The sequence below is a fragment of the Astatotilapia calliptera genome, chromosome 17 (assembly GCF_900246225.1).
Source record: "Astatotilapia calliptera chromosome 17, fAstCal1.2, whole genome shotgun sequence".
NCBI classification, from domain to species: domain Eukaryota; kingdom Metazoa; phylum Chordata; class Actinopteri; order Cichliformes; family Cichlidae; genus Astatotilapia; species Astatotilapia calliptera.
In genome coordinates, this window is record NC_039318.1 from 1,673,049 (window position 1) to 1,697,331 (window position 24,283).

General features: G+C 40.4%; 1 protein-coding gene across 1 annotated transcript in view; it reads left to right on the plus strand.

The window, feature by feature from the left end:
- The window catches only part of mpped1 (metallophosphoesterase domain containing 1), a 98,736-nt gene extending 75,105 nt beyond the window's left edge, over window positions 1-23,631 (plus strand). The window contains exons 5-7 of the mRNA XM_026146499.1: window positions 5,755-5,870; window positions 17,025-17,138; window positions 20,353-23,631. Of these exons, the coding sequence (XP_026002284.1) occupies window positions 5,755-5,870; window positions 17,025-17,138; window positions 20,353-20,471 (349 nt within the window). The 3' untranslated portion in view covers window positions 20,472-23,631. The remainder of the gene's footprint in view (window positions 1-5,754; window positions 5,871-17,024; window positions 17,139-20,352) is intronic.
- Window positions 23,632-24,283: the final 652 nt, after the last annotated feature.

The window sequence follows — 24,283 nt, forward strand, 5'->3', positions numbered from 1 at the left end:
GTGTGTGTGTGTGTGTGTGTGTGTGTGTGTGTGTGTGTGTGTGTGTGTGTGTGTGCGTGTGTGTGTGTGTGTGTGTGTGCGTGTGTGTGTGTATGTGTGTGCGTGTGTGTATGTGTGTGCGTGTGTGTATGTGTGTGCGTGTGTGTGTGTGTGTGTGTGCGTGTGTGTGCGTGCGTGTGTGTGCGTGTGTGTGCGTGTGTGTGTGTGTGTGTGTGTGTGCGTGCGTGTGTGTGTGTGTGTGTGTGTGCGTGTGTGTGCGTGTGTGTGTGTGTGTGTGTGTGTGTGTGTGTGTGTGTGTGTGTGTGTGTGTGTGTGTGTGTGCGCGCACCGCTGTGGCCCAACCCAACCTGCCTGCAAGGCTGTTATTAGGGTTGTTAAGTCGTGAGTAGTTAATTAAATCTAGCAGAGGTGATCACAGTTGGGTGTTTTCACTGTGTCGGTGCATGTAATGATTAGCACAGGGCCTGTGTTAAACATTAGGATGGACCTCGTTATATTAATCTTCTGTAGTTCTTACTTCCTCTTTGTATACTTTAAAAACACAGCGCTTACTTCAACATCCCTTTTTTCATCTTTTGCTTTTCAACACTTCCATTGTGACTAGTGTTCATGTGTTTTTAGCACTTTTTTCTACCACCACACCTGGATTTGTTTTTTCACCTGAGTGTTACTACGTAGTAGCATTTTGATACACTAAGTGAGAAATATTAATTTGATATTTATAGAGGGTTATGACACGGCTGTGCAGTTCCATTCAGCCGATGTTATAACATTTGCTCCTTTCCATATTCCACAGTCATAGTGTCAGAGGTTTAGCTCTGTTACTAACTGCTTGGCTAACATTGGTGTACGACAGTTGAAAGGAACAAGCACAATGAGGGCTTTAATGAAGCAAGTGAGCTTTCCGATCATTACATCTGTAAAGATATTTGCATCAGAGCTGCCCCAGCACTTAAGAAAATGTACAATGAATGACAAATGTAAGGATGTATAGGAGTATCAGGGGGCAGTTGTAGACCAGCAAGCCTCCAGGCGTGTGATACACCGGCAGTTACTGTTGCTCTGTAACTGTTAAAAATCTAAATATGCAAATGTCTTTGGCCAGATCACAATAATCATAACCAACCTGGCAAGGGCCAGCTTTTGATACTTAAAAATGCGCTGACCTTTGGCCAGATTTCTGTCTTAAATTAAAGTTGGATGTACAGTCCTACTTCCTCCTGACCTGTCTCCAAACCCTGTTTCTCTCTCTTCCCTGCTGGACCTCAGAATAACTCCGCTGCTGATGTGCTTTTCAAAAATTCCCTCTCAACGTGGCCTCACAGAGAGCAGACTGCTCTCCTGGCAGCAGGTCATTTCCCTCGCTAACGAGGTGAGTGAGGAGGAGAAATGAGGAGAGAGAGACACACATTCACAGAGAGATGGAGTAATATGTCAAGAGGAGAAAGAGGAGAGGAGGAGAAACGGGCACAGATACGTGATGAGATGAAGAAGAGAGAGAATGAGGTAGAAGAGGCATTCAATGATTCGTGGACTCGCTCGGGTGATATCTGAGGCCCCTCTGTTATACAGACATGCACAAATATATACACTGACAGTGTTAAACACATGCATGAAAACCCAAGTGAAAATAGGTCTGCAAAAATGCATTCAAGTTTGACTTTTCCTCTTGTCCTTAGGAGAGGTGAAGCCAGTAGCTCTGAACGTTTGTGTGAGTGTGAGAAATGAAAGTAACGGTTTCATGGCTGTTGTGTTTTTCCCCCCGCGCAGCCCGAAGATGCGCCTGGGGACTGAGTTCTGTAGCACAAACATCTGTTTTCTCCTCTTTTTTCTCTTGTAAAAGCCATAACAAACAGCAGCCCAGCACGTCAACAGAATCTTTAATACGCTCCCCCTACGCCCGCACGCCTGATTCTACTCCTGTAACTTAACACAAATCACCTGTATCATTGTAATCTCTTACCTGATAAAAAACATCACTTTGCAGCAGGGATATGATCAGTGGAATTACATTTAGTTATTCCCGGGTTTGCTCAGCAAACACAGGAGTGGTTCTCTCCTAGAAAGAAGATACGGTCAGTTCCTCGCGGGAGATAATCTCTTTTTAGTAACTGTGACGCCTACAATCGGCACGGACACGTTTTCCTGGCACCGTGGACACTATGAGGAGGTTTGCTGGTAAAATGAGATATAACTGTTTGAAAGAGAGTGACACCTTCCCATACAGAATGATTGATGGTACCAAATTAAAACAAGCTCCAGTGCTTTAGCAAAGGTACTATAATCCTTCGTTGACAAAATGATAGACTAGACCATCAGTGTTTTAGGGACTTTATGACGAATTTGAGATAATGATTTTTTCTTCCTTTGGAAATTTTGCAGCCTTTTGAAAATCTTGTTATAAGTTTTTATTCCACCAAACTATGTTTCAAAAAGTTCTGACAGGTGATCAGTGATCAATCATCAGTTCCTTCTGCTTTCTTTAAAACGTCATACGAGCCCGAAGATGCAGAAAACTAGAAATGATATATTCTTCTAACCATATTGCAAAGCATAGTGTCAGTTTCAGCATTAATTCTTTTCCTTACAGTTAAAAAAAATAAGTAGAAAACTGACTAAATTCCACACCAAGTTACAACAGTTGATGGCATAATCACATGGCTTTCATCCAGAGGAGACTTTGCCTTCATCTTCATCAGGGCAGTCACGGAAGTCTAAAGACCTGCTGAGTTTCAGGCAGAAAGATCAATTGCTAAAATGCTAACGACACCATTTAACCCCCATGCATTTCACTGTTGCTTAGTGCACTATACTGTGCTGCAACAAAAGTCTCCATGCTAACAGAATTCTAGAGTTGCCCTTATTTATTTGGATGAAGCATTTTTTCTGCAAACACTGACCAACTACCCACTTAGCACCAGTGAAAATTTGACGAGTGTCCTGCAAATCAGAAATGGAAAATGTAGACTTTTAAAGTAAAAATGTGCACCTTTTGGAAGATGCTGCATTCAGCAATGAGGCACAGCGTTGGTGCCCTAGTGCAACAACACTAGTAGGGCACACTTGGCTATGGTCTCACATGATACCCTGCACTAAAATCTGTGCACAGTGCATTGAAATGTGATGCTCAAACAGTGTTTCTCCTTAACTATGGTGGCAAAATGGAAGAAAAACTAATGATGCATCTAAACTTAAGCTTTCACTCCATCACAGAGACAGAAACAACAGATCCAGGTGTAACAATGAAATAAAACACAACCTTCTGAGCAATGACGCCGTCTCATTCTTTGCCTTTGAATCAAGGGAGCAGGTGGTTGGTTGACACGGGTCCTGAAACTCGTTCCATCTGTTTGCTTCTCATCCACACACATTTACTCTGTCTGGCTTCCACTGACACTCCAGTGCATACCTCCACCTCTCGTGGCTCTCATCAGCTTCCTACTCTCACTACAGCCTCTCTACAGTCTGCAAACACCATAAAATGTACTTTATTTTAATAAAACAAGCAAAATGGTTGGTTTGAGCGTTTATGTGTCAATCCAAGCATCTCACCACTTGTTATCAGTGTCTTCATGAATTTTTCTCTTTGCTTATCTATCGCTGTTAAGCTGAATCAGCACGTGCTGGTCATTAACACAAGGGTTTCTTTCGTCTTCTCCTTTACTCGCTCTTTATCCCTCACAGAGAGAATCCGCAGCATCAATCGTATAGCTGAGCTCATCTGTTTTCATTGAGACATCTATGTTAAGATCAACATGAATATTAAATTCCACAGGCTCCATTAATATGCTAAGGCCAGTCCAAGTGTTTTAATATTCACCATGTAAATTATTGAGCTTGTGTTCATGGGCAGTGTTGGATCATTCGTCAGAAATGTTTAGTCTCTGATCTTCAAGAAGTAATGGAATTTTAATCGCACGCACTCAAGCTGAAACAGGAGGTGATTTTCCATGATGCACTGTCGCATCTGCTTGACCAGCCGTCCCCGCATTGTTGACCTCCAAGCTGCCATTTTTAGCTTTATTAATTAGAGGGAAAGGTGGAAAACATTCATTGTGACAGATATTTCTTCCTATCTTCAGTCCTGTCTTTCTGTCTTTGAAGTTCCTAACCATGTAAGACACCCGCCCACACACATCGGCACACACCGGAAATTATTCCGAAAAATCCTCATCTGATGTTTCACTGAGCACAGACGTGTCGGCAGTGGCCGCAGCGATAAAGTTGGTGTTTTGAGTGACTGCACTCAGCAATTTATAAAAAGTTGGTTGCATGGCAGCAGCCGAGGACGTTGTCGCCTGCGGTTGCACACATGTACACAAGCGTGCAGCGTGTTGTCGAGGAAGATGGATCGGAGTACAGATTGTAAGTGACATGTTAATTTCTTCTGCATCACTCACGGCCAAGGCGTCCGCTATCAAAGTAAAGGGACACGAGCCCCAGCCATCAAGGCTTTCCTCTTCTTTTTTCCCTTGTCTTCTCATCCTGGTGCATTCCAGGCTTGATTGTGCGCAAGGAGATGTTTAATATATCTTTCTACTCACCCATCTCCCTCAAAACCATTTGATTTATCCCTTTGCTCTACATCCTATTACTGCTTTCATGTCCCGAAGGTCAAACTGCATGTTTAGCGACTGAAAGCAAGCATGGTCGGGCATCGCAATTACAAGGTTACACGTATCAGAGCATCATTAAACATTGTTAAGGAATAATGGGTCAGCATCGCGTGTCAACTTTGATGATCTCCATACATTTTCGTGAGATATTCTTAAAGTTGCAGACAGCTTCCAGAGGTCGGGCCACAAATGTGCTACCAGTGCCAAAAGTTACATAGATCAGAAAAACTCCACGTAGACCGTCATCACGAAGAAGCTTCAACACAACAGATTTCACAAGTTTACTGTATATGTTGTTTTGCAATATAACTCCCTCTCATTTTGTAGCACTTAGTTGTTCAACATGCTCTTTATCCACGATGCAGAAACAGTTTGGTCATGTTACTAAAAATGTGTTTTCTTTTGCAGTTTTTAAAATCTTGCTTTGATGTGTTTTCCTCTTTATTAGTGTTCATCTCTGACTATAAAGCAGATATTAAATGATAGAAATGAGCTCTGCTCAAATAACGCAGGGTGTTTCACCATGATTAGTTCTTCATGTGTGATTTGCATGCACTGAGGAGTGGCAGATACAAAATACACATAAATAAAATACAGCGGTCATACAGACAGGTGAAACAAAGGAAATGCAGTGCTGTGAGGTGCTTATGTACTGGACAGCAGCTCCGCTTTATTTTCTGGGTCCTTTAAATTAAACTGTGAGAATGAATTCTACAACAAACGATCAGCCAGCAGATTATTGAGGTCAGGGTAATGGTAAATGGACTTGTTCTTAGCGCTTTTCTAGTCCTTTTGAGCAATCAAAGCACTTCACACAACCTCAGTCAAGCATGCACTTTTTGCTATGCTACCATTCACACACACTCATACTCCGATGGATATCTTCCCCAAGGATATTTGGCATGTAGACTGGAGCAGCCAGGGATCGAACTCATCGATTTTATCATGTAGAATTTAGACTGACCGAGTTCTGATTTACACCCAGTAATAAAAAGAAAGGTCCTGTGTTTAGTGCAATGCTCAACTCCAGTGTTCAGTGTTGTTAATGTAAAACTGGAGAACTAGAAGGTTTGCGACACCTGTTGGATGCTGTAAGACAAAGCATGATGTCTCTGTTTTCTCTTGTGTGTGTATGCAGGCAACCCTGGTACTACGGCTGGGGCTTCAACCTGCCGCGAGGTCAAGCTCTGCTGGATAAGTGGAACCAGATCCCAGACAACACAGACATTCTGGTCACACACTGCCCTCCACTGGGTGAGACACATATTACAACTGACACACACACACACACATGTGCATAGATATTCAATTTGAAACACTGTTACTGACATACATTTTTAGTTGCAATTATTTGGTAGTCGAATCATTTTTTTTGTCAAATTTACATGTTTCAGATCATCAAATACATTTTTACATCTTATAGATATTTTACATCTATAAGGATAACACAGGTACAATATGAAGTTATTAAATGATGACTGTGAAAAGCTGCTGCATAGCCCAAGTGCCCTTGAGCATCAGTTTAAGGACTGATGGCCTGGCGTTCTCCGTCTGAATTTCCCTGGTAGAAGTTATGCAAGCACAATTCAGAGTTTCACCAATTACAGCAAGTCGTCGATGCAGCCCCAGACCACCATCATCACCACCTTGTTTTGGGTTTGTTGTACTTTTTGTCTCGTCAGTCAACCTGTTAGGATACTTGTTCATGTTGCAGCAGTGCAGCACGGGCAGCAAGAGTGAGCTACGTGAATGTCTATAGGAAGTTTATATTCAAGACATAAAGACAAGGTGTGAGTGTTTATGTCTGTTTTGTGTCTGCCGTACAGATCAAATTCATCTTCAGTGACTACAAGTCAAAGGTTCAAATCCACACTTGTTTACATTCAGTTATCTTGTAGCTTAACTGTTACTTTTTTCTTTTGTTGCTTGTGTAAATTAAAGGTTCAGTTTAATACAGTACATGTTTAAATCCTCATTGCAGTCGATCTGGCTTGTGTAAATAGACATGGACACTTAACCTGTCTACTTCATTTGAGCAGCCCTCCCTTAAATACATATGCAACGAGGAGAGAGGTGCACTCAGAACACTGAGACAAAGCACACACAGATGGTTCGATAAATACACCACATGTGTTTGGAACAGAATGCGTCACATCTGTGCGTGGAGAGACTCGCAAAAACTCACCTAATCTTTTATTTATTTTTCCATTTATTGTTAACTTTCAGTTCAAAAGAGAGGAGGAACCAAACACGGCATAATCTCGGCTTGTTGGAAGGAGAAAAACTGAGCTTTGCTGTGTGAAATTTCATAAATTAGGGAGGCCAAGAAAACATGAGGAGGAGGCTGAGAGAGATAGCATGGAACCAGAAAAACATACAAAAATTTGAAATTTAGGTGGAAAACACAACTGATGACTGAAATCGTGGAGAACAAGACTAGACTATGTCATCATGTCAGTTCAGAGGCCACGCCCTTTGTAAGCCAGCCCATATGGAAAAGAAATAGAAAAAACTTGCATCAGATTTGGCTTGCTTCATATAGTGAATCATAGAAGGCTTCTATGATTCACTCATGAAAGTGGCCACTTTCTCATTACTTTCATATATTGTTCCAGTAAGTATCCAAAACATACAAGTTTCATTATATAATTTTTCAAGGGATCTTATATCTGTTTTCACTCTTGTATGCTTTTCATACAAGTTTCACACAAGACAGATACAAACTTTATAAGATTTATATATATCTTTTCCGTATGGGAGGGGCCGTTTCATGGAGCAACATGTTTTGTTTACAGGGGCGGAGCCATAAGCATCTATCTATCTGTGCTTTTTACTTGATGTTGATACGATCGTCTCAGACTGAAAGAAGGCTAGGTAAACTGACTGACTAAGCTACATACTTTCAGCCTCCACAGATCTATTTTGCGCATGTGTTTGTGCTGCATTGGTTATAGATTTGTAGATGTGGAGCGGCAGGTTTCTGCCCGCTTTCTCCGATTATTCTGGTCAGCTCAGATCACTCACACTTACAAACCTTCTATTATTATTGATTAAAAAGTATTTACTATATTAGCTATTACTCAGTAATTTCAAAAGATATTAGAGGTCACAATAAATCTATACACAGAATATTGGCACGGTAACTAAAATTTAAATTTAAATTTAAAAAAAAGAAGAAAAATAAACCAATAATAGAAAATAATAAACAAAGTTCGGGGCTTCTGAACTACACTACAAGTATGAGTTACTGTCCAAGCCCAACTCTGTGTCCTGAAGCTGATATTTCTGAAAAAAAAGTTGGCGACACACACGTGGATGCTATGAAGCTGTATGTATCAAAAAGCAGCAAACAAAACTTCAGCTTCTGGTGACATTTTGACAAATCAGGCTGCATTTACTGACGAGTCTATTTATGAGCCTCTCGTTCAGCTCCATCAGAATAAAAACACAGCAGTGCCCTTTGTTGTTTGGGGGTTTTTGCATTGAGAAACTGAAATGGACTCAGTCTCAGTGCTCTTGTGTCAGACCTCAGCTGCCTGTAAGTGTTCACAGAGCAGTTGAAGCAGACATCATTGCACACAGTCACAGTTATTTTGGGCGTGCTGCAGTCTGCAGCCACTGTTTTCCATAATGCGACTATGACATTACAGGAAGGCCTGTGTGCCTCTGACAAATCAAACTCATACAGTGTATTTGAAGCTGAAATGTGGAACAAGTCGGGTATTAAGATTAAGAAAGCTAACTGTGCTTTTTTCTTTTTTTCATAAACGAGCAGCTTTGAGCTTTTCTGTGAGCAGCGAGAAAGCGTGTCACATGCTCGACGCATGAAATTTGACCGCGGTAGTCCTTGTAGAGACACTACAGAAAACCATACAGTCTGTATATGCAGACATTTATCCACAGCTTTTGTAGACGTGCACACACGCACAGCTTGAGCATGCTCTGTCAATGGTTCATTTACCTTTCAAATGAAAGAGTGGTGGAAAGGGCCCCGATGAATCATTGTTGGATTGAGTGGATGCATAAAAGGTGAAAGTAATCACAGCGATGACTCACACAGATCAGTCAGCTCATCTTGCGCTGCCTGAGAGCACACTTTACCTGTACAGGAGATCATTAGCCTTCTTAGTAATCACTTTTCAGCTCATACACACTTGTTTTCATCCTCTTACACACCAGTGTTGCAGCAGTCTGAATAAACACAGATGCTAGCTCACAAGCTGACTGACATCCTGTGCAAGCATCACAAATATGGCTAAACACACACTCCTTTCTCTCCTGCACACACACTTTCACACCTCATCTCCTGCTGCAGCTGTGGTGTTCAGATGAGTGTGTGTGATTGATTTCCTTGTCTGCGTCTCGGCTGCGAACACGGCCATTTATTTTCCATTCAGCTTAGCCAAGTGTCTCCAGCTATCTGCCCATAAGCCACAGGCATATGGAGCAGCTACAGCAGGCTACTAATGCATGACACACACACACACACACACACACACACACACATACTCGGAGCAAGACTTGGAGGGAATGACATGAAAAAAAAAGTAGTATGGAAAAAGGGAAAGGAACACAAACGCGGACACTACAGTATTTTCTAATTGTTTTTAATAAGACGAAGTAAAACACAACAGATGAGAAGGTGAAGCAAAAAGGAGCAGGAGCAAGACATAATTTCGCACTGCAGCAAAAGCAAACGTCTTTTATGAGGCGCGATAAAGCTGCAGATCGGCGGCTAGAGAGGAAAAATATGGCCCCTTCATCTGGCTGTGAGGAAGAAGTTAACAGCAGAGAGAACAAGGGAGAAAGTGAGACAAAAAGAGGAAAACAGGCTCAATGCCCAAAGCAGCAGCTGCTTCGAAACAAGGAGCACATTAGAGTGAAATACCCCGAGACACAAAAAGCCCTCGTAACTTCTCACTTTACTTCCACCATCTCCCAAGGCTTGTAAAAATATACTTACACTTTTAAGGCATTTTATGCCTAAACCCATCCTAAACGTGTGTGTGTGTGTGTGTGTGTGTGTGTGTGTGTGTGTGTGTGTGTGTGTGTGTGTGTGTGTGTGTGTGTGTGTGTGTGTGTGTGTGTGTGTGTGTGTGTGTGTTTTACAGGTGGAGAGATTTAGAGGGTAAAGAAGTTGGTCTGTATCACTTTACAACCATGACTGATTCACTGCCAGCTTAGTACACAGATGTCGTTATTCCTCTGCTGAGCACAAGCGGGTCCATTAATTCTGCTGTGAGCAGGTTGCTGGGGAATATAAAAATGTATAAAGGCTGTCTTTCTTTCTCTTTGTTTTAAAAGCAAACAGATCAGCAGCACCTCTGATGTAGTATCGGGGCTTTCATTGTGGGAAAAGTCCTCCCATTATACAATTAAACTTATAGCATTGAGTGGCCTGAAGCCCCAAAACATCATTTCCAGCTGGAGCTTAATCAATAAGAAAAACCAGGACATTTAAATTTGTTTGCCTGAAGCTTGAAGTGTTACCCGCAACGACTTCAGACCCTTAGATTCTTAAAAATATCAATTCAATTTTATTTATTCAGCACCAAATCACAGCAACAGTCGCCTCAAGGTGCTTTATATTGTAAGGTCGACCCCACAATAACACATACTTAAAGATTACTGTCGTATGTTTGGAACATATGCACTGATTCTTTTATAGCGCTTTTCTGCTCTCCCAGAGCACTCAAAGCTCTTTATACAACATGCCACATTCACACACATTCACACTCCGATGGATGCATCAGAGAGCAGCTCAGGGTTAAAATCCTCCCCAAGGACACTGCTAACCTTCCCATCAGTAGATGACCCGGTCTACCTCCTGAGCTAGCACCCCGACTACACCCTGAAAGCTGTGTGTGCTGTTTCAACTTGATAATTCAAGTCTCACTGCAGGCACGGATAAAATCCCCCAAAAAGTTGTGTCTGTGGAAATTTTGTTTTTTGTCTGTTTGTTTCGTTTTTGTTTTTTGCTGTTTTTTTCCATGAAAATAGTCCCTGTGTGGCTTTAAGTGGCTTCGTTAAAACTGTGTACCTTTGTTTCATTTAATATATTACTATACAAATGTCTCCCTGATTCATCCTCAGCCTCGCCGCTCTCTCTGCTGCACGCAGGGAGACGCACAGCAACAGTGAGTGTGTTGGTAAGCAGGAGAGAAACATGTTCGTATGTAAAATCAAGAAGTCCTGAACAGAGAGAGACTGCAGTCTCTGCAGATACGGGGAACTGCTGGGTACAACCTGTTCAAGCTAGTCTATTTGAACTGCTTTCTGTTTCCTCCTACACTTGTTGGGAAACTTAATTTATACTTTATACTATTTATACAGATTTCTATGACGTTGTTGTCACTGCACGATTGCTCCATGTGTGTCTATAGATTTCTGCTACACACAGTGGGAAGTGACGGAGCTGTGAACACACACACACACACACACACACACACACACACACACACACACACACACACACACACACACACACACAGCAGAACAACTGTACTATATATCTGCTATACTGCATGAGCCTTTAGCTTGAAGATGTTTTCAAAGAACCAATGAGAAGTTGCTCACGTTGAACCTTGTTCCCTGATGAGTTAGTAGACTCTTTCATGTCATACTGAATAAAACATATTTACATTAAGGCAGATAAAAAAATTAATTTGGTAGCATTTTATATGATTTTACACTTAAAATCTGAATTCACTGATCACAATAACCATTAGTTATAGTTAATAGAACTTTTATTTTCCTGCACTGAGGATGCTGTAGCCTTTAGCCTTCATCGTTGTTGCCTTTTTTGTTTTGTTCGTCCTCTTGTCTGAGCAGAGCGACAGACAGCAGGGAAGATGGAGGCGCGCAGTCCTCAGTCATTTTATTCCTCTGACGTGATGCTTTTATTGACTCAGCATCAGCAGCATCCGTCGTCGCGGAGGAGACACTAAATCATATACACTCCGTGCTTTATCCTTGTCACACATACTGTGAAGTATGCATCTGTGTGCGGCTTTGATTGATCTTTATTTTCTGTGGCTGCTTTTTAAGAGTCTTTTTTCAGTGCTGTGTAATGTTGTTTGCCATTAGACAAGCAGCTTGAAAAGAAGAGCTTCTTTCTCAAGTGTGTATGCATCAAATTTCATACTATGGCATTCATAACATTTATGTCTTGAAATAAAGATAACTGTTTTATATTTTCTAAAAATGTAACTCAGCATCACCAAGCTCACATTAAATGAATTAGTGAAATGATCCAGCAAGGATCATTGCTGTGGGAGGGTGAGGATACAAGTACTGAATGAGTTTCCGATGTTAGGGAGTATTGAACTACATAATTAAACCAGAAAATACAATTTCCAGTATCTTTCTGGTAGTTTGACTGCACACATATGCACTCAAAAAAATAACTCTTTAAATGAACATAAAAAAATCATGGAAAGAATTTCCACGTGATTAAATTGCTTTATTTTAGCATTATGCAATTCTGTTACTCCAACTTAATGCACTCAAGTTGGACCAACTTAATTAAAGATTGATGAATCAACGTATTTACTGCATTTTGATCCAATATATTTTAATAGTGTTGATCCAACTTAAAGAGTTTTGTTCCAACTCAATTCAGTAGGTTTTCTCCAACTAATTTACTAAATTTGGTCCCAGCTTAAGTTAATTGAGTTGAACCAACTCATACAAATTAAGTTATTCCAACACAAGTCTTTAATGCTAATAGAAAGCAATTTAATCACGTGGAAATTCTTTCCATGATTATTTTAAGTTAATTTAAAGAGTAATTTTTTGGAGCATTTAACAAAGTCTAGAGTCTGGTTAACATACATTTCACTATTACATCTAAAAGGTAAATAAAAATTTGTCATACACATCTTTTTGTTTTCTCCAATTTATTGAATTTATAGCAAATTTCACATAATGTATAAAGAATACATGAAATGCAAGTACAAGTTAAGTAGTGGACAAAGTGGAAAGTTAACCTGTTAAAACAATTTTTTAACAACAATGAATGGCTGAATCAGGTGATTTTCCGATGACTAATACAACTACTTTGAAGGTCAACAGATGCACTTTCAAAAAAGAAAATATCTGCAATTATTTTAGGTTCATGGTCCAGATACATGGTGTAGCTGTTGTAATGGGAACATTTCTCAATGAGAAAATAGTGTTTTGAGAACCTGTACTTTGTGTGCTGTTGGATAGTTCGTGTGCATCTAATTCCATAAGAATCTTGTGCAGGACCTCAAAGGTGTACCTGAGTTCCAGAGGGTAGCTCAGGTTCAGTGAATAGACCAGACCAAGCAACATTGTCACTGCAAAAACTACATTGCCCAACTCACCCATCACTTCCACCCCCTTCTAGAACAATCACAACATCCTGAGGGTCATCGCCAGGCTCCGCACCCTCTGACCGAATGACACAGATTCCAAAGACTGTCTCTGCTATGGCAGTGGCGATGCTTGTTATCAACTTCCTGTGACAATAAAACAAACAAAAAAAGATAATGATTTCTCACTAATGTCCATTGCAAACAGTTTTAAAAGTAAATATCTGTTTTACATTAATGTAAAATACCTAAAAGCTTTATTCATTCAAGCCTTATAATAATGTAAATGTAATCAAAAATGACTGCCCGATATTTTTCCTGACTCAAGAGAAGTTCATTCAATACCTCAACAATGTCCTGTCTTTCAAAATCTTGTGATAGGGGTGACTGTGGCACAGGAGGTAGAGCAAGTTGTCTACTGGTTTAATCCCTGGCTTCTCTAATCTGATACTAAAACTATCAATGGGTAACATACTGAACCCCAAGTTGCTCCTGATACATCCATTGAAGTGTAAATGTTACATAAAAATCTTGTATGAATGTGTGTATGAATGAGGTTATTATAATGATATTATAATAATGATAGTATAAAACACTCAAGAATGGTGTGTGTAGTATCCAGTGAGAAACTTAAAGCTCTTACTTTTCCTATTTTAAAAGGTATTTTTTACAGCCACCGGTAATTTATAGGAAAACCCCATCCCCTGAAACTTTTTGTATGTAGTTCAAGCTTATCTTTGATCATCTCCTTAGTTAAGGATACAGGCAAGTTAACATACCAGGTAATTCTTCACCAGCTTCTCAGGATCTTCATTCAGGTACACGCAAAGACCTTTGGCGATGTATTCTCTTCTGATTTCAACAGCATCAGTCTTTATACACAGAGGGGGGAAAAAAAAATATATACGGAAATCCATCTCAACGACCTAGCAGTGGGATTAAAGAACTTTTAGTTGAATTACCAGGAATTTGTGAGAAATACAGAGGCTATTGTTTTACAGTCTTAATCTTTTCAAAATAGTATTTATGCATTTTAGACAAGTCTGTCATTTTAATATTGTTTTGTAATTTGTGTATTAATTTAATCATGCCATACCCCCAATTCAAGAAAGTTTAGATGATGTGTACATAAAATCAGAATGCAATGTTTTCTTGGTCTCAAAACTATATGTCACTTACAAATGAATATATTACATTTTTAACATGGGAATGTGATAATTTTTAAGAAAAATATTAGCTCACCATGAATTTGATGAACTGGCCTGCCAGCTCTCCAGACCTTTCACCACCTGATAAGATTAAACATTTATTATCTTTACAGGAGGGAACTGCAAGTCTCCAAGTTTATTAAGTAGAAAAATATTTAATTTCAAAAAAATTAAAAAACAGGAAAACATATCTGTTCATGTTTTGTCTTTCCTCCTCAGTGTACTAAAAACACATAAATTGTTAAATAAACCACTGTCCATCAGTTGCAACTTACAAACTTACAAATTTCAACAACCCACACGTAAAATGTAAATTTATCACAACAGTCTCTGTGGTAGAGCCAAACTAGCTTATGTGCAGAGGTTAAGTTATAAACAATATCTATATTTGGAGTAGCTAAGTCTTTCATATTAGGCTATCGTGCTAGCATGAAATTGTGCTATATTCTTGCACTAACGTGTTAGCTAGCTAGAATGGCATAAACAAACAGATATTTTTAAAAAACAAAAACAAAAAAACAAATGTGAATAAATAGAACTGAAAAGAATCGACAAACTAATGATACCTTTGTGCAAAAAGTATTTTCATCAAGATGGATGAAGATAGATTCACTCTTACCTTTCCAAGATGACCGTGAAGCAAACCATGTGCTTTCCTGCCTCTTGTTGTTTAGAATCTCACGTGATCTTGTATTACGTTCACTTTAGAAACATAAATTCATTGTGTTCAAATTACATGTTAGAGTCTTGTAAATGCAATAACCACCAAATTTCACTTTTTTGAGTGTGTGTATAATGATTTCCTACCATTTTTTTTCTTTTTGATTGCAATTAGTTATTTACACAAATAAAAAACTGCAATAAAACAAAGATTTTTATTGCATGTCTACAACTGCACTGAATGAAAAAAGCTGTCAGAATCAGCCCCGCTGTGAAGGCATTCCCATGTTGTTCAGTGCTCACACAGTACCGTCATCATATTGGATTAACCTCCAGAACAAAAACCAATTGGTGTGATTTTTAAATGTTCAGAGATGTTGTTGGTAGAAAAGTAAAAGTTACGTGACTCCTGGCTCAGCTGGTTAACCAGAAAGATTAATCTTTCTCATTTTTCAAGTTCTATCACCTCAGTGTCTCCTCTTCTGTTGGAGGGGTTTAAATACACCCCACTGTAGAACAGCTGACACCCCAGCTCTTGCATAAAGGTAGTGGATGGAAATGGGCATCATTTTCTTATAAGATAAGATAAGATAAGATAAGATAAGATAACCTTTATTAGTCCCACACGTGGGAAATTTGTTTTGTCACAGCAGGAAGTGGACAGTGCAAAAGTTATGAGGTAAAAATTAGAATACAATAAGAATAAATACAGTACACAGCTGTACAGAATAGAATAAAATAAAATACTATATACAGTAGAATAAAATAAAATAAATATACAATAAGATAAAAATAGAATACAAATACAAATACTATATACAACTGAGTAAAAATACAATGATGACAGAAAGGATTATTGCACTTAGTGTTATTGCATATGTATGGATGTGTGTGCTTGATCAGTTAAAGTCTTTATTATGGAGTCTGACGGCAGTGGGGAGGAAAGACCTGCGAAATCTCTCCATCCCACACCGTGGGTGCCGCAGTCTCCCACTGAAGGAGCTGCTCAGTGCTGTCACAGTCTGCTGCATGGGGTGGGAGACGTTGTCCAACAGGGATGACAGCTTAGCCACCGTTCTCCTGTCACTCACCACCTCCACTGGGTCCAGAGGGCATCCTAGAACAGAGCTGGCCCTTCGGATCACCCTGTTCAGTCTCTTCCTGTCCCCAGCAGAGATGCTGCCGCCCCAGCAGACCACGCCATAAAAGATAGCAGAAGCCACAACAGAGTCATAGAATTTCTTCAGGAGTGGGCCCTCCACTCCAAACGACCTGAGTCTCCGCAGCAGGTACAGCCTGCTCTGCCCTTTCCTGTAGAGGGCGTCTGAGTTATGAGTCCAGTCCAGTCTGTTGTTCAGATGAACACCAAGGTACCTGTAGCTGTCCACAGCCTCAATGTCCATACCTTGGATGTTCAGTGGTTGCAGTGGAGAATGCTTGTGCCTGCGGAAGTCTACCACCAGTTCCTTGGTTTTACTGGCGTTGATCTGGAGGTAGTTCAGCTGGCACCAGTCCACAAAGTCTTGGGTCAGACCTCTGTACTCCTTGTCGTCCCCCATCAGTGATGAGGCCGACTATTGCAGAGTCATCAGAGAACTTCTGCAGGAAGCACTGGGTGGAGTTGTGGGAGAAGTCTGCAGTGTAGATGGTGAAGAGGAACGGAGCCAGGACCGTTCCCTGTGGGCCCCCGTACTGCAGACGACCCTGTCCGACACACAGCCCTGAGTCCTCACATACTGTGGTCGGTCGGTGAGGTAGTCCAGGATCCAGGTAGTGAGGTGATGGTCCACTCCAGAGTTCACCAGCTTGTCCTTTAGAACCGAGGGAAGAATGGTGTTGAAGGCACTGGAGAAATCAAAGAACATGATTCTCACAGTGCTTCCAGCGGTCTCCAGGTGAGCGAGGGAACGATGTAGGAGGTGAATGACGGCATCATCCGCTCCAATGCCAGGCTGGTAGGCAAACTGAAGTGGGTCCAGTGATGAGCTTATTAGGCGCCGAAGCTGAGCCAGGACCAACCGCTCCAGGGTCTTCATCAGGTGGGATGTCAGAGCCACCGGCCTGTAGCTGTTGAGGTCCTTGGGGCGTGAAACTAACTGACCAAATAAAATAAAAAAACTGCATTACTTTGCAGATTTTTTTCCACAAACCTTCATAAGCTTTGTGAGCATGGCAGCGTATCTGATTCACGTCTCTGTGTGCAGGTTTCCTGGACTGGGTTCCCAAGAAGATGCAGCGTGTTGGGTGCATGGAGCTGCTCAACACAGTCCAGAGGAGAGTTCAGCCCAAATTACATGTTTTCGGCCACATTCATGAAGGTACGACTAATTACACTGCTGTCGAATACTTTATGTTTAATGCAGTAATGAACGCTACAATTAAATGGACGTTGATATTTAAATTATGTGTATTCAATAATTTAAAGGTAATATAAAATATAAAATGAATCACCCACAAGTTTGTGGGGATAGGTTAATTGATTAATCTAAATTGCCCATAGGTGTGAATCTGTGAGTGAATGTGAGTGTGAATGGTTGCCCGTCTCTGTGTTGGCCCTGCGACAGACTGGCGACCTGTCCAGGGTGGACCCTGCCTCTCGCCCTGTGACAGCTGGGATAGGCTCCAGCGCCCCCCACGACCCTGAAAAGGATAAGCGGAAGCGAATGGATGGAAAATGAATCACTTTGAATGAAAAATCAGATCTGAGAGGACTCTGAATGTTATATTCTTTAGACCAGAGCAGGCTGTTCACAAATTACAGACCAAACAGCTTACAAGCACTTAGTTCTGCCCCTCAGTAGGCTTCTGGTAGCTAACTAATAATAATAATAGTAAGCAGCCTTTAAGGAACAGCTTAAACAAGTTTTTTTGTTGCATCACGTAACCTGTGTGGCTGCAACATTACTCTGCTATCATTGTAGAATAGAGAGAAAACCAAACATCAACAATTTAGAATTTAATTTTATGCACAAATATGTTTAAATATATTTCCACTGATAATTTTACTTTGAATTATTAGACTTGAAAACAGAATTTTAAAGGTAAATTTATGAATTACATTTACAAGTTGGACAAAGGTTGATTCAGCCTGAACCACAGCAGACAGAAAACTGCTGTTTAGGTCTGTAGCTGCGATATAAAGTGCTTCGAGGTGCCTGTTGATGTGATTTGGTGCTAAATCAAGAAAACTGAAATGAGGTGACTCAAATCAGAATTCTGACACATGCAAACTCACATATAATGTGAGGAATTTCTGTTTAGGGAAAAAGAAGTACGCTAATTAGTACAAGGCTTTTTTTACTAAGCATCTAATGATGCCGTGCAACTGTTGTATCAGTGGTTCCATAGGGTTTTATTTCAACTAATCACATGTTAACATATAAAGGTAGTGCAAATCTGTGAAAATCCATCAACCTTAAAATGCTAATTAAATGATTAAACTAACACAAAACACTTTTGTTTTAAAAAACATAGAATGGCTGAGCGGCCACATCCCTATCAGCATTTCATACAGGCCAGCAGGGCCAAAGAGGCCCACTCCCAGCGTTGAGGGTGGCTTTTTATTTAGGGTTATCAGGTCAGCACTGAACCCCTGGAGCACGAGTCCCACATCAGAGAGAACCAGATTAGAAACTAGATCAGATTTTATAAGAGGAGAAATGGGTTGAAAGCAGTGCTCTTCATTAATGTGAGGCCTCACAGAGAGGCAGAAATGATCCTCAGCGTGTTTTGTATTCATGTATTCCAAATGTGAAAGGAGCAGCACAGAAATGCAAAGCAATGTTCCAAGAGATGGTGAAAATGGCACGTTCACGGCACAACGTTAAAATGTAGTGCTTTTTAAGAGATGGCAGTTAACTTGTGCTTGAAAAACTGTAACACTTTAATGTCTGCCATTTGGAAGGCATGCACTTTTGAAGCAGACGTGTAGTGGAGTTAGTGTCACACTCTGCATATATTTTCACAAACTAGAATCTCAGGATTTCAGAACACATGAGCCTTTCTAGCTTCCAGTTTTGCAGCTGTTTCTTCAGTTCAGATCTGCAGTATCTCTTATTTGTCCCTTGAACCGCCACAGTTACGATTCTTCCTGTGGTGCACTCTCAGACTTTTGTTTCCCTGGAGTATATTTACAACGCTTCCAAGTCTGTTCCATTTGGGGAGTCAAACTGCTCCACCCCAAATGTCTGCATCGTTGTTGTTTTTTTATAAAATAGTTAGTATCGTCCCTTTTTTCTGTTTTACAAAAAGTGAAAGGAGCATATATTTATACCAGTAACTGTTGAGTCACTGATTTAAATTCTTCTTTTTGTCCTTTTTCCCCACGGTTGAATGAAAAATGTAGACAAGTTTAATCAGTGTCATAAAGCCTAAACGTGGAGGTCTGATTAATAACCAAATGAATAACTAAAACCAAAGTTACATATGAATAATCAGGACAGCTGAAGGATTTGAAGGTTCTGAGTTGTGTGGTGCACACAGAGGTCCATTTGGGTCCCCTTTGGGGTCCATTTTGATCCCTGTTAATATAATATTCACTGTTATGCTGATGACATCCAAACTTACATCCGTATGAAACTGTCTCTGTCCCCCTGCTCCCTTGGTTTAACTGTCTACATGAAAGACTGGTTAACACAATTGTCTAACCCTAAATGAAAGCAAGACAGAAACTATTGGATTTGGAAGCTGTAACTACTCTTTGGACAAGTTAACTGACACCCTTGGTGGAACCCTTGGTCCCCTTGCTTATCATTACTCCCATACTGTTAGAAATCTTAGTTTTTAGTGTCTACAGTTGTAAACATCTGCCAACTTTTTCATTAGTAGTTTGGACTATTGCTGTTCTCTGTAGCTTAGTCTTTAACACTCTCCATTGCTTGCTTGGCAACAGGTATTAGAAGATATAACCACATCACTCCAGTTTTAGCAAATTTAAACCAGCTGAAGCCTGATCTTGAAAGTAGAGATAGTGTCTGTCTCCTGAATCCAAACTGGAAGCTGGTTCCACAGAAGAGGGGCCTGAAAACTGAAGGCTCTGCCTCCCATTCTACTTTTAAATACTCTAGGAACAACAAGTAGGCCTGCAGAGCGAGAGCGAAGTGCTCTAATAGGGTGATATGGTACTACAAGGTCATTAAGATAAGATGGGGCCTGATTATTTAAGACCTTGTATGTGAGGAGCAGGATTTTGAATCCTGGATTTAACAGGAAGCCAAAACAGGAGAAATCTGCTCTCTCTTTCTAGTCCCTGTCAGGACTCTTGCTGCAGCATTTTGGATCAGCTGAAGGCTTTTCAGGGAGTTATATAACCCAAAAATAGTACTGAGATCATATAGGCAGATCCTCTTACTACAGCTTCCAGAGTCTAAGGGCCCGATCCAAAGAGGGGATCAGGGTCTTAGACTCTAGAATAAACTGTAACCTCTATTTGTTTTGAATGTCTTATTTTATTTATATTTATTTTCTTTTTGGCCAACCTTTCCAATGCCCTATAGAAATCAAATTGACACTGACATTTTTAAAACTCCTCAGGTTATGGCATGATGACAGATGGCACAACGACTTTCATCAATGCCTCAGCCTGCACCGTGAACTTCCTTCCCATGAACGCGCCCATTGTCTTTGACCTGCCCAATCCCAGGACTACGTGACTACAGGAATCTCATCTGCAAACCCCTACCATCAGTAAGGAGAAAGAAATGAAGAGAGGTAGGTGAGGCAGCAGGCAGAAAGGACCAAATCCTGTAAATATTGCACAGATGTGTGTTTATCATGTGCAGCACACGTCCGGAGAATCTGATCGTGAAGCTGACCGAGTGAGGGAAGGAGGACGCTCCCTCACACTGTTGTGTTCTGTCATATGCCATCATTTCTTCATCTCAGCATGGACTTTAAAAGAGAAGAGACAAGGGTTAATGGAAGGACAGTAAAATGCAAACGAACTGACGATTCTTCAAATCCTCTTTTACTGCACTGACAATCTGATGCTGCTCTCAGAAATGCAAAAGACCAATGCCTCGTCTAAGGGACGGTTTTAGCTGAACCACGGCTACACAGCACTAACGGGACATTTGTTTGGGGGATTTTCACCAAGCTTTTCATACTTTTGAACATCAGTTTCCATCTTTTTACAAATTTCCTCCCACTAAGAACTTTTACTACTGCCCTTATCTTCCTTGTTTGATCCCATCCTCAGGCCTGGAGCATGCTGGAGTGTTCTTTTTTTCTTTCTTTTCACCAGCATGTCTGTGCTTGAGAAATCAAAGTGAGTGTATGGGGGCACAAGAGGTCTAGATGTCTGATGTGATTCCCTTTTTCCTCATTTGAAACTCTCATTCCTGCTTCCACGTAGTTCCCATGTTGCTCCTCCACCTCCTTTTCCCTCCTCTCCATGCTTCATGCTATGAATGACTCGGTTGCTTTTTAGCCCTTGGCTGGAACGTCTGGCTCACGGACTTGCAAAGGAGACCAGGTAACATGCAACGTAAAGGTGCTATAAGCTAATCTGAACAGTCATGTCACCAGACCTGGGAGGAGTAGGATGCTTCCTCATGTTATGTTAATTATGGAAGATATGGATCTTCAACTTTTCAAGAGAAGCAAAGCTGTAACTAACTGATCAATGTAAATGTTCTTTGTCAATGTAAAGAAAAAAACTTGAATTTTTCTTCTTGAAGATTACCAAGTGTTGCTATGCTTTTCAAAAAAAATGTGTCAAGAAATTTGTGGTTGTTACATTTTATTTGGTTTGTTTAGTAATGTAATGTAACGCTTATTATAGTATTTTCTTCTTTGTGAAGCTGCTCAGCCCCATTCGGTGAGTATTAACTCTTTTATGTCTCTAAGCAGTTTGTGTTACAAAAAACAGTAATTTTCTTTCGCTGCTTTATTTCTGAATGTGGCTGATCCCAGTAAGAGTCTGAATGTGCTTAGCATAACAAGAACACGTCACACTTTGATCTCCGACATTATGTATGAATGTTCCCCGGGGCTGCAGTTTACTCACGCTGTACTCTCGCTTCTTTCGACACATCAGCATTCGTTGCAGCAGCTGACGTCTTAATGCTTCCAAATTGGCAAGACAGGAAAAGGGGTCAGAACCGCTCACCAAGGAACGCAAAAATGCGGAAAACAGTAGGAGGGCCGTTTACATGTTAGAACACAAACATGGCACAGTTTTAGCACCTTCTCTAAAATCCACGTTTTAATTGTAATTTTTTATTTTTCATTTCCATTCATCTCAGCAGGGCAATAAGGAACTTTAAATAATTGATAAACCTACGTCCTTTTGCCATTTGATGCTGTCTATCACACTGATTATACCACTTTCATAGATTCTTAATCTTTAGTTAGTACTGCTCTTCCATCATCATTTGCTCTTGCATATTGACTAAATATGTCATATATTGGTTGACATATTTTTTGACATTGTAAAAACTTGTTTTATCTGGACCTAGCTGGACCTGTTGTCATTTAACCGGGGCCCAGCTTTTTGGTTCGGAACATGGGTACTTTTTAATAAGAAAGTTCATTTAAAACCAGAAGAACCAGTAAAATCCAGTGTAGTTGATGATAAATTGCTTTTTTTTGGTTTGTTTTCCTTGTAAAAAATAATTTACCCAAGGCAGATGCCAACTTGGATTTACATTTCATTTAATAGAGAAGTGGCAGTCCATCATCCCAGTATAGAGAAAATGTTTAAACAGCTGGTTTTTGTGGCCAACATAAATAATGTCTTTTTTCCACTAAATGCTAGAAAATTTCATAGTGTGCTGCTTTGAGCTCGCCCTCTGAACAAAACCTGTACTTACACTGCTTTGAATCACCTTAACCTATACAGCTGAACAAGAAGGAATATTTGAGTCTCTCTCTACCTGTCGCTAAATAATTAACTACTCCTACTTCACTAATTGGCTATGTTGGCTAAGAAGAACATGAGACTGTTGTTTGTCAAAATGTTCAGACAGTACAGGACTGTGAACATCTCAAGAGGAGGATTTTCAGCCTGAAACGAGGGATACTGTAAATCGCAGCACATAATTACAGTTTGAATGTAGACAGAGGAAGTTCTGTACAAATGCAGTTTAGGTCATTTTGCCTGTGTGAAAGTCGTCAAGACTTTATAAGAAGCAGCCTCATCATTTAAAACGCAAACTTAATTAGCATCTATGAAAAGAAACGTTCCGAGAAAGGAACAAAGACAAACTATTAAAAACTAAGAGATGGGAGGAACTTTCATCTGGAAGCTTCATGCAAAGCTGTCTGTTTGGTCTGACTCTCCAGCTCCAGTCCTCATTTAGATGTCTCTCACTTTGATGCTCTTCTGCTTCAGTAGCTGTGTTATGTTTCCTGTTTTATCCAAGAATGGAAAAAAGTGCTGTACTATTTCTTGATTTATTTTCTGAGGCATGCTTAAACAAGTTAATGACTTCTGCTACTCAGACAATCTGCATATGAAGAGTTTTGTTCCAAAATGAGATATTTACCTTTTGAAACAAGGAAAGCCAGCATGGGCAGAATGACTGACAGCTGAGACTTGAAAGCAGGATAACTTGTTGACATTTCTACTTGCTGGATTTTTCTTATTCAAACAGTACTGGATGCTTAGGTGTTTGGATGAATGGATGTATAGCATTTTGGAATTAAAGTGTTCATATAGTGTTGTATTTTTGCCATTATTGCTGGGGACTTTTTTAAAACTGTACAATAAGAGAAAAAGAACCAACACCTTCTGGAGACATGTAAAGTACCTTTCTTTCTAAGCATTCTGGTTTCTTCACAGATTGAATAAAGTCTTATCTGTGACCAGTGGATCACGTTTCCTTATTTCCATCCTGTACTCTTCCCTTTTGTCTTTGCTGTACGTTTCTTGTTGTAGACAAAGAAAAAAAAATAGAAAAGAGCAGCGAGGAAACTTTTCTTGTCCCGGTTCTTTCCTTTGGTTCCAATCAAAGGTATCTTTGTCTCCTATCAATTATGGAGCTCTGAGCAGCGAGTTAATTTCCAGTCGCTAAACCCTTGCTGCTCCATCTCTGTCTTCTGTTTTGTTCCGCAGGTCTTCCACACCTCTGCACACTCTAACGAGAACCCTCTTTCAAATAATTACATTAGTAATCCCGAGGGAGAGCGGGTAATTTATTCTCGGACTGCTTTTTACTTTGCCATTAATACAACAAGCTTTCATATGCTCTATTCTTCCTCAGGCTCTCTCACCCTCCCTCTCTTTTCTCACTCTGCCTCTCCAGCCACAATGCTGAGCTCTTTTTCTCAGTTCTGATCATCCCTTTCCTATTTCCATCTGCTCATTCTCTCCTAGCTTCCTCAGATAATGATTCTCAGCACTCTATATTTCTCTGTCCTCTGTGAGTGCCCCTGCGCGCTGCTGCACTGAGATTTCCTTTGAATGAATGACAGACGTCCTCCCCATCTCCTTGTCATCCATCTCACCTCACACTTCCCATCT